At 46.4% G+C, this 11,438-nt stretch overlaps 1 protein-coding gene and 1 long non-coding RNA gene across 2 annotated transcripts in view; both read left to right on the top strand.

Annotated features, from left to right (window-relative positions):
• The window catches only part of zzz3 (zinc finger, ZZ-type containing 3), a 50,495-nt gene extending 44,748 nt beyond the window's left edge, over positions 1 to 5,747 (top strand). Inside the window, exons 11-12 of the mRNA XM_042329229.1 lie at positions 2,716 to 2,816; positions 5,014 to 5,747. Of these exons, the coding sequence (XP_042185163.1) occupies positions 2,716 to 2,816; positions 5,014 to 5,158 (246 nt within the window). The 3' untranslated portion in view covers positions 5,159 to 5,747. The remainder of the gene's footprint in view (positions 1 to 2,715; positions 2,817 to 5,013) is intronic.
• Positions 5,748 to 7,732: 1,985 nt separating this feature from the next.
• Positions 7,733 to 9,242, top strand: LOC112237757. Its single transcript, XR_006084415.1, has 2 exons — positions 7,733 to 8,353; positions 8,624 to 9,242. It is a non-coding gene; the product is annotated as an uncharacterized LOC112237757 (long non-coding RNA).
• The last annotated feature ends 2,196 nt before the right edge of the window (positions 9,243 to 11,438 follow it).

Consider the following 11,438-nt stretch of genomic DNA (forward strand, 5'->3'; position numbering starts at 1 on the left):
ACAATAAGGGGGTGTGGTAGGTAGGTAGCTGACTGTCTCTACTGTCCCTCTATAACAGTAAGGGGGTGTGGTAGGTAGCTGACTGTCTCTACTGTCCCTCTATAACAATAAGGGGGTGGTAGGTAGGTAGCTGACTGTCCCTCTATAACAATAAGGGGTGGTGGTTAGGTAGCTGACTGTCTCTACTGTCCCTCTATAACAGTAAGGGACTGTGGTAGGTAGGTAGCTGACTGTCTCTACTGTCCCTCTATAACAGTAAGGGGGTGGGTAGGTAGCTGACTGTCTCTACTGTCCCTCTATAACAGTAAGGGGTGTGGTAGGTAGGTAGCTGACTGTCTCTACTGTCCCTCTATAACAGTAAGGGGGTGTGGTAGGTAGCTGACTGTCCCGCTATAACAATAAGGGGTGGTAGGTAGCTGACTGTCTCTACTGTCCCTCTATAACAATAAGGGGTGGTAGATAGCTGACTGTCTCTACTGTCCCTCTATAACAGTAAGGGGTGGTCGTTAGGTAGCTGACTGTCTCTACTGTCCCTCTATAACAATAAGGGGGTGGTCGTTAGGTAGCTGACTGTCTCTACTGTCCCTCTATAACAGTAAGGGGGTGTGGTAGGTAGCTGACTGTCTCTACTGTCCCTCTATAACAGTAAGGGGTGTGGTAGGTAGATAGCTGACTGTCTCTACTGTCCCTCTATAACAATAAGGGGGTGGTAGGTAGCTGACTGTCTCTACTGTCCCTCTATAACAATAAGGGGGTGGTAGATAGCTGACTGTCTCTACTGTCCCTCTATAACAGTAAGGGGGTGTGGTAGGTAGATAGCTGACTGTCTCTACTGTCCCTCTATAACAATAAGGGGGTGGTAGGTAGGTAGCTGACTGTCTCTACTGTCCCTCTATAACAATAAGGGGTGGTAGGTAGGTAGCTGACTGTCCCTCTATAACAATAAGGGGGGTGGTTAGGTAGCTGACTGTCTCTACTGTCCCTCTATAACAGTAAGGGGGTGTGGTAGGTAGGTAGCTGACTGTCTCTACTGTCCCTCTATAACAATAAGGGGGTGGTAGGTAGGTAGCTGACTGTCCCTCTATAACAATAAGGGGGTGGTTAGGTAGCTGACTGTCTCTACTGTCCCTCTATAACAGTAAGGGGGTGGGTAGGTAGCTGACTGTCTCTACTGTCCCTCTATAACAGTAAGGGGGTGGGTAGGTAGCTGACTGTCTCTACTGTCCCTCTATAACAGTAAGGGGGTGTGGTAGGTAGGTAGCTGACTGTCTCTACTGTCCCTCTATAACAGTAAGGGGGTGTGGTAGGTAGCTGACTGTCCCGCTATAACAATAAGGGGGTGGTAGGTAGCTGACTGTCTCTACTGTCCCTCTATAACAATAAGGGGGTGGTAGATAGCTGACTGTCTCTACTGTCCCTCTATAACAGTAAGGGGGTGGTCGTTAGGTAGCTGACTGTCTCTACTGTCCCTCTATAACAATAAGGGGGTGGTCGTTAGGTAGCTGACTGTCTCTACTGTCCCTCTATAACAGTAAGGGGTGTGGTAGGTAGCTGACTGTCTCTACTGTCCCTCTATAACAGTAAGGGGGTGTGGTAGGTAGATAGCTGACTGTCTCTACTGTCCCTCTATAACAATAAGGGGGTGGTAGGTAGCTGACTGTCTCTACTGTCCCTCTATAACAATAAGGGGGTGGTAGATAGCTGACTGTCTCTACTGTCCCTCTATAACAGTAAGGGGTGTGGTAGGTAGATAGCTGACTGTCTCTACTGTCCCTCTATAACAATAAGGGGGTGGTAGGTAGGTAGCTGACTGTCTCTACTGTCCCTCTATAACAATAAGGGGTGGTAGGTAGGTAGCTGACTGTCCCTCTATAACAATAAGGGGGGTGGTTAGGTAGCTGACTGTCTCTACTGTCCCTCTATAACAGTAAGGGGTGTGGTAGGTAGGTAGCTGACTGTCTCTACTGTCCCTCTATAACAATAAGGGGTGGTAGGTAGGTAGCTGACTGTCCCTCTATAACAATAAGGGGGTGGTTAGGTAGCTGACTGTCTCTACTGTCCCTCTATAACAGTAAGGGGGTGGGTAGGTAGCTGACTGTCTCTACTGTCCCTCTATAACAGTAAGGGGGTGGGTAGGTAGCTGACTGTCTCTACTGTCCCTCTATAACAGTAAGGGGGTGTGGTAGGTAGGTAGCTGACTGTCTCTACTGTCCCTCTATAACAGTAAGGGGTGTGGTAGGTAGCTGACTGTCTCTACTGTCCCGCTATAACAATAAGGGGTGTGGTAGGTAGCTGACTGTCCCTCTATAACAATAAGGGGTGTGGTAGGTAGCTGACTGTCCCTCTATAACAATAAGGGGGTGTGGTGGGTAGCTGACTGTCCCTCTATAACAATAAGGGGGTGTGGTGGGTAGCTGACTGTCCCTCTATAACAATAAGGGGGTGTGGTAGGTAGCTGACTGTCCCTCTATAACAATAAGGGTGTGGTGGGTAGCTGACTGTCCCCCCCAGGTGACCCCCAGGTGCCTTATTGCTATTATAAACTGGTTACCAACAGAAATTGAACAGAAAACTAGTATTCTTACGTCACACCTGTGGTATATTGTCTGATATACACAAGGCTGAAATGTTGTTTCAGCCAATCAGCATCCAGGACCCATACTTCCCGGGTTATAAAGGCATGTTAACCCTGTGCTCCTGTGTCTCTCTCTGCAGTGTGACGTGTGTGGTGTGGAGCCCATCCAGGGCGTGCGGTGGCATTGTCAGGACTGTCCCTCAGACAACGCTGTGGACTTCTGTTCCAACTGCTCCGACTGGTGAGTCCTGCCTGGCTGGGGCTCTGTTCATCAGGCTACAAAATGGGTTAAAATGATTTTTTTTAACACAGCCAAACAGGCACTATGTTTTGACTGAGGTTCAGTAGGAACCAAACAGGACTATGTGTTGACTGAGGTTCAGTAGGAACCAAACAGGACTATGTGTTGACTGAGGTTCAGTAGGAACCAAACAGGACTATGTGTTGACTGAGGTTCAGTAGGAACCAAACAGGACTATGTATTGACTGAGAACTGTTCAGTAGAAACCAAACAGGACTATGTGTTGACTGAATTTCAGTAGGAACCAAACAGGGGCTATGTGTTGACTGAGGTTCAGTAGGAACCAAACAGGACTATGTGTTGACTGAGGTTCAGTAGGAACCAAACAGGACTATGTGTTGACTGAGGTTCAGTAGGAACCAAACAGGACTATGTATTGACTGAGGTCTGTTCAGTAGGAACCAAACAGGACTATGTGTTGACTGAGTTTCAGTAGGAGCCAAACAGGACTATGTGTTGACTGAGGTTCAGTAGGAACTAAACAGGGACTATGTGTTGACTGAGGTCTGTTCAGTAGGAGCCAAACAGGACTATGTGTTGACTGAGGTTCAGTAGAAACCAAACAGGACTATGTATTGACTGAGGTCTGTTCAGTAGGAACCAAACAGGACTATGTGTTGACTGAGGTCTGTTCAGTAGAAACCAAACAGGACTATGTGTTGACTGAATTTCTTTAGGAACCAAACAGGGACTATGTGTTGACTGAGGTCTGTTCAGTAGGAACCAAACAGGACTATGTGTTGACTGAGGTCTGTTCAGTAGGAACCAAACAGGACTATGTGTTGACTGAGGTCTGTTCAATAGGAACCAAACAGGACTATGTGTTGACTGAATTTCTTTAGGAACCAAACAGGGACTATGTGTTGACTGAGGTCTGTTCAGTAGGAACCAAACAGGACTATGTGTTGACTGAGGTTCAGTAGGAACCAAACAGGACTATGTGTTGACTGAGGTTCAGTAGGAACCAAACAGGACTATGTGTTGACTGAGGTTCAGTAGGAACCAAACAGGACTATGTATTGACTGAGGTCTGTTCAGTAGGAACCAAACAGGACTATGTGTTGACTGAGGTCTGTTCAGTAGGAGCCAAACAGGACTATGTGTTGACTGAGGTTCAGTAGGAACCAAACAGGACTATGTGTTGACTGAGGTCTGTTCAGTAGGAACCAAACAGGACTATGTGTTGACTGAGGTCTGTTCAATAGGAACCAAACAGGACTATGTGTTGACTGAGAACTGTTCAGTAGAAACCAAACAGGACTATGTGTTGACTGAATTTCAGTAGGAACCAAACAGGGACTATGTGTTGACTGAGGTCTGTTCAGTAGGAACCAAACAGGACTATGTGTTGACTGAGGTCTGTTCAGTAGGAACCAAACAGGACTATGTGTTGACTGAGGTCTGTTCAGTAGGAACCAAACAGGACTATGTGTTGACTGAGGTTCAGTAGGAACCAAACAGGACTATGTGTTGACTGAGGTTCAGTAGAAACCAAACAGGACTATGTGTTGACTTGAGGTCTGTTCAGTCGGAACCAAACAGGACTATGTGTTGACTGAGGTCTGTTCAGTAGGAACCAAACAGGACTATGTGTTGACTGAGGTCTGTTCAGTAGGAACCAAACAGGACTATGTGTTGACTGAGGTTCAGTAGGAACCAAACAGGACTATGTGTTGACTGAGGTTCAGTAGGAACCAAACAGGACTATGTATTGACTGAGGTCTGTTCAGTAGGAACCAAACAGGACTATGTGTTGACTGAGGTCTGTTGAGTAGGAATCAAACAGGCGCCACTCGGGAATGAAGCTCTAATAGATTTACAAACAGCTCTAATAGATGATTTACAAACAGCTCTAACAGATGATTTACAAACAGCTCTAACACTAAAAGGTCATGATCATAATTTTCACAATTTCACAGTATTATTTCATCCTCAGTGTGAAAATATATTTAAAACACAGGAAAAACACGTTTTTGACTGCATTGGGCCTTTAAGGACAAGTTTACCTTTCTACATGTTTCCTAATGGCCGTTTATGAACCTACACATTAGCAGCCTTGTTGCGTATGTCGTTTTTCTACTTTTAACAGTTGTATTTATTAATTAATCTCTTAACCCTCGTTTGTCCCCTCCTCCAGCCTGTACAAGACTGAGAGCCACACGCCAGACCACCATCTGGAGCCTGTCCATCACCATGAGACCTTCCTAGACAGGGACTACTGTCTGGCTCAGACCCCTGGATATAACTACCTGGACCCCAACTACTACCCTGCTAACAGATGACGGGGGCCACAGACTGGCCCCTGAACTCCAGCCTATGCCTCAGCCCAGGGGCCATAGTTTTAGTTACACACGAAGGGTCCCTAGCATCCAGGTCCCAGGGGCCACAGTCACCCAGCCTCAGCCCACACAGCTATCCTACTACGACAGCTAGCCTCCAGATCCCAGGGGCCACAGTCACCCAGCCTCAGCCCACACAGCTAGCCTCAGTCAGCTAGGCTACGACAGCTAGCCTCAGCTAGCCTCCAGATCCCAGAGTTCACAGTTTCAGCTACACCCCAGCGGCCCCTAGCCCCAGACTCAACCTACAGCAGCAACCAACTGGTAGTGTGTGGCTCATGGCGCCATGGCTCATGGCTCTGTCTCTCAGACCCGAATCTAGACGGTTCTCACACCAGCTACTCTGCTCACCCCACCCTGCTAGCCCAGCAGACTGGCAGGAATCCCATTGGTGGTGGTGGTGGGGGGAGGTGAAACTGGCTGCCCAGCAGACTCCATTTTGGCTCTAAGAAGAGGTCTGGGACATGCTCACTTCTCTGACCGGTTACCATAACAACCAACAAACTGAACAGAACAGTCTCTGAAAAATATACGAAAAAATAACACTATAAAAAAAACAATATGAAAAAGACACACCGACATTCCTGACCGCCAAGAAAGACTCAAGGAGGGCCTTCCTCTTCCTCCTCCTCCTCCTCTCCCCCATACCTCTGTGTGCTGCTTGTTAACCTGGGGTGTGTTGATGGTAGTGTGGGGGTCTGGTTGATGAGTGAATATGTTCCTCGATAGATATTTGTCATTGAGTATTTCTGGTGAATCAAGCCTCTTCTGTTGTGAACTGGAGGCGGGGTTGAGAAAGGAGCTTGATGCTGATGAGAGGCGTGTCTTTCATTCCTACTAGGTTTTAAACCAATCAGAAGACAGGCATTTTATGATGTAACCCACACAGCGGGTGTTGTCAGATGAAGCCATGGTAACGGACCCCTGACACCCCTCCACCTCACGTCTCCATAGAGATAATGTCAGCCAGCAGCTAGTCACCTCTGTCACTCTCCTCTCTTCTATCTCCCCCTCACCTCTCTCTATCTTCTCTTCCCTCTCTCTCCTCTCTTCTCCCTCACCTCTCTCTCTCCTCTCTTCTCCCTCACCTCTCTCACCTCTCTATCTTCTCTTCCCTCTCTCTCCTCTCTTCTCCCTCACCTCTCTCTCTCCTCTCTTCTCCCTCACCTCTCTCACCTCTCTATCTTCTCTTCCCTCTCTCTCCTCTCTTCTCCCTCACCTCTCTCTCTCTCTCTTCTCCCTCACCTCTCTCACCTCTCTTCTCTCTTCTCTCTCTCCTCTCTTCTCCCTCACCTCTCTCTCTCCTCTCTTCTCCCTCAACTCTCTCTCTCCTCTCTTCTCCCTCAACTCTCTGTCTCCTCTCTTCTCTTCCCTCTCTCCTCTCTTCTCCCTCACCTCTCTGTCTCCTCTCTTCTCTTCTCCCTCACCTCTCTGTCTCCTCTCTCTCTCTCCCTCACCTCTCTGTCTCCTCTCTTCTCTTCTCCCTCACCTCTCTCTCTTCTCCCTCACCTCTCTCTCTTCTCTTCCCTCTCTCTCTCTCTTCTCCCTCACCTCTCTCTCTCTCCTCCCTCTCTCTTCTCTTCTCCCTCACCTCTCTCTCTTCTCTTCCCCCTCACCTCTCTCTCTCTCCTCCCTCTCTCTTCTCTTCCCCCTCACCTCTCTCTCCTCTCTTCTCTTCACCCTCACCTCTCTCTCCTCTCTTCTCTTCCCCCTCTTCTCTCTTCTCCCTCACCTCTCTCTTTCTCTAAAATCTGTTCAGTCGCCAACGGAGAAGCACTAGAGCACAGAGAGCTGATGGAAGACTTGTGAATCTTAAACTTGTGATGAAAAATGAAAATATATTGTTTTTCTTTTCAATGTGTTTGATGCTGTTGTTTGATCAGGTGGTTAATCATGTAGTTGATCATGTGGTTGATCACATGCAGAAGTATAATAATAGTAGCCCAGTGGTAACTACGACGACAACGTAAAGCTAGTTGTCATCTGTGGGCCATTTTTTTTTTATGAATCAATCACACCTCTGAACCCCTGGCCTCGAACCTTGACCTTCAACCCCTGACCTCTATTCAACTGCCCCATCAGCAAGCCTCTAGATAAGGGGTAGACCACCCTGTTCCAACGAGGCACCACATCTGAGCTAATTGATCAGTTCAGTGATCTATTAAACACAGCTGGTATTCCAGGACGGTTAAATCAAAAACATGAAGTGGCTCCAGGATCAGGGATCAGCTCCAGGATCCTCTAAGGGGTTATCACTGTCCAGGGTCCTACCCTTGTTTTAGATCCTCTAAGTCAGGGTTATCCAACCACTGTCCAGGGTCGCCTACCCTTGTTTTAGATCCTCTAAGTCAGGGTTATCCAACCACTGTCCAGGGTCGCCTACCCTTGTTTTAGATCCTCTAAGTCAGGGTTATCCAACCACTGTCCAGGGTCGCCTACCCTTGTTTTAGATCCTCTAAGTCAGGGTTATCCAACCACTGTCCAGGGTCGCCTACCCTTGTTTTAGATCAGGGTTATCTAAGTCAGGGTTATCCAACCACTGTCCAGGGTCGCCTACCCTTGTTTTAGATCCTCTAAGTCAGGGTTATCCAACCACTGTCCAGGGTCGCCTACCCTTGTTTTAGATCCTCTAAGTCAGGGTTATCCAACCACTGTCCAGGGTCGCCTACCCTTGTTTTAGATCCTCTAAGTCAGGGTTATCCAACCACTGTCCAGGGTCGCCTACCCTTGTTTTAGATCCTCTAAGTCAGGGTTATCCAACCACTGTCCAGGGTCGCCTACCCTTGTTTTAGATCCTCTAAGTCAGGGTTATCCAACCACTGTCCAGGGTCGCCTACCCTTGTTTTAGATCCTCTAAGTCAGGGTTATCCAACCACTGTCCAGGGTCGCCTACCCTTGTTTTAGATCCTCTAAGTCAGGGTTATCCAACCACTGTCCAGGGTCGCCTACCCTTGTTTTAGATCCTCTAAGGTCGGGTTATCCAACCACTGTCCAGGGTCGCCTACCCTTGTTTTAGATCCTCTAAGTCAGGGTTATCCAACCACTGTCCAGGGTCGCCTACCCTTGTTTTAGATCCTCTAAGTCAGGGTTATCCAACCACTGTCCAGGGTCGCCTACCCTTGTTTTAGATCCTCTAAGGTCGGGTTATCCAACCACTGTCCAGGGTCGCCTACCCTTGTTTTAGATCCTCTAAGTCAGGGTTATCCAACCACTGTCCAGGGTCGCCTACCCTTGTTTTAGATCCTCTAAGTCAGGGTTATCCAACCACTGTCAGGGTCGCCTACCCTTGTTTTAGATCCTCTAAGTCAGGGTTATCAACCACTGTCCAGGGTCGCCTACCCTTGTTTTAGATCCTCTAAGTCAGGGTTATCCAACCACTGTCCAGGGTTTTGTTTTAGATCCTCTAAGTCAGGGTTATCCAACCACTGTCCAGGGTCGCCTACCCTTGTTTTAGATCCTCTAAGTCAGGGTTATCCAACCACTGTCCAGGGTCGCCTACCCTTGTTTTAGATCCTCTAAGGTCGGGTTATCCAACCACTGTCCAGGGTCGCCTACCCTTGTTTTAGATCCTCTAAGTCAGGGTTATCCAACCACTGTCCTGAGTGCACGTTTTGTTTGTTTGTTGTCCTAACACTACACAGCTGATTGAAATAATCAACTCATCGTCAATCTTTGATTATTTTTAATCAGCTGTGTAGTGCTAGGACAACAAGCCAAAACGTTGTTGCCCAAAGGGCCGAGTTTGTGAAACTCTGCTGTAGAGTTAGCCTGTTTGCCTCAACGTCCAATTTAAAAGATTGTATTTTTTAAAAACGAAGGGAAGAATGGAGGAGGTGGTGATTTGGTTGATGATTTTGTGGCAGTGGAAATCTCTCACCCCACGTTATTTTATACACACATTTTTGTCATCCTTAATTGAGTAGATGCCCACTACCCACCATGCACTGCTTCTGTAACTGTGTATAACAGTATGTTCTTAACTGCTAGAGGATATCTGTGGAAATAAAAGTATGTGAATAGTAATCTATATCCTTAGTCCTCTGTTATTCTGTGGATTTGTTATTGCTGCCTCCAGTATATAATAGTATATTATAATGTGCTGTGGTTGGCTCATTTGTGACCAAAAGCCATGTTGACCTGATTCATGTGATCCCATGTATCAGAGAATCTTTATTCCCTTTTAATAAAATAACACAAGTATTAATCATTGTTTTATTTAAACCTATAATTTGGGAGGGAGTCATGTTCAGAGTGAAACCAAGGTTTCTTGTACAAATGAGCTCTGTAATTACAAAGATACACACATCAAATACAAAATCTGAAATGCAAAACAGGAATACAATACAAGTTCATAGAAAATAAATACATTGTTCAGTAAGGAAGCCTGGTGGTTCTTGTGGACCCACAAGGTGGATCTGGTGGACCCTCACGGTGGTTCTGGTGGACCCACAAGGTGGATCTGGTGGACCCTCACGGTGGTTCTGGTGGACCCACAAGGTGGATCTGGTGGACCCTCACGGTGGTTCTGGTGGACCCACAAGGTGGTTCTGGTGGACCCTCACGGTGGTTCTGGTGGACCCACTGGTGGACCCTCAGGTGGTTCTGGTGGACCCACACGGTGGTTCTGGTGGTTCTGGTGGACCCTCACGGTGATTCTGGTGGACCCACAAGGTGGTTCTGGTGGACCCTCACGGTGGTTCTGGTGGACCCACAAGGTGGTTCTGGTGGACCCTCACGGTGGTTCTGGTGGACCCACAAGGTGGTTCTGGTGGACCCTCACGGTGGTTCTGGTGGACCCACACGGTGGTTCTGGTGGACCCACACGGTTGCGCCGGTGGCTTTGACTGATGTGCATGCTGGACCCACACGGTGGTTTTGGTGGACCCACACGGGTAGTGTGAGGTTATTTATACAATTATATTTTGTTTCGGCAAGATTTCTATCTACTGTTACTTAGTAGGCATCATTATATTGGTTAATCTATTAGTCATATTGGTTAATCTATTAGTCATATTGGTTAATCTATTAGTCATATTGGTTAATCTATTAGTCATTATATTGGTTAATCTATTAGTCATATTGGTTAATCTATTAGTCATATTGGTTAATCTATTAGTCATATTGTTTAATCTATTAGTCATTATATTGGTTAATCTATTCGTCATATTGGTTAATCTATTAGTCATTATATTGGTTAATCTATTAGTCATTATATTGGTTAATCTATTAGTCATTATATTGGTTATATTGTTTGATCCTGCTGGTCATCTATGAACGTTTTAACATCTTGAGGAACGATCTGGCCTTAATGGCCATGTACTCTAATCATTTCCACCTGTCTGTCTCTCTGTCTGTCTATCTATTTCTCTCTGTCTGTCTCTCTGTCTGTCTCTCTGTCTGTCTGTTTGTCTGTCTCTCTGTCTGTCTATCTATTTCTCTCTGTCTGTCTCTCTGTCTGTCTATCTCTCTCTGTCTGTCTCTCTGTCTGTCTATCTCTCTCTGTCTATATATATATATATATACACACATATACATATACACACACACACTACCGTTCAAAAGTTTGGTGTCATTTAGAAATGTCCTTGTTTTTTAAGGAAAAGCCCATTTTTTTGTCTGTTAAAATAACATCAAATTGATCAGAAATACAGTGTAGATATTGTTAATGTTGTAAATGACTATTGTAGCTGGAACGGCTGATTGTTGTTCTGATTAAAGAAGCAATAAAACTGGCCTTTAGACTAGTTGAGTATCTGGAGCATCAGCATTTGTGGGTTCGATTACAGGCTCAACATGTCCAGAAACAAAGACCTTTCTTCTGAAACTCGTCAGTCTATTCTTGTTCTGAGAAAGGAAGGCTATTCCATGCGAGAAATTACCAAGAAACTGAAATCTCGTACAACGCTGTGTACTACTCCCTTCACAGAACAGCGCAAACTGGCTCTAACCAGAATAGAAAGAGGAGTGGGAGGCCCCGGTGCACAACTGAGCAAGAGGACAAGTACATTAGAGTGTCTAGTTTGAATAACAGACGCCTCACAAGTCCTCAACTGGCAGCTTCATTAAATAGTACCCGCAAAACACCAGTCTCAATGTCAACAGTGAAGAGGTGACTCCAGGATGCTGGCCTTCTCAGTGTAAAGGAGAGAAAATATCAAATCAAAGTTTATTTGTCACGTGCGCCGAATACAACAGGTGTAGTAGACCTTACAGTGAAATGCTG

This window comes from Oncorhynchus tshawytscha, linkage group LG10 (genome assembly GCF_018296145.1).
Source record: "Oncorhynchus tshawytscha isolate Ot180627B linkage group LG10, Otsh_v2.0, whole genome shotgun sequence".
Taxonomy (NCBI): domain Eukaryota; kingdom Metazoa; phylum Chordata; class Actinopteri; order Salmoniformes; family Salmonidae; genus Oncorhynchus; species Oncorhynchus tshawytscha.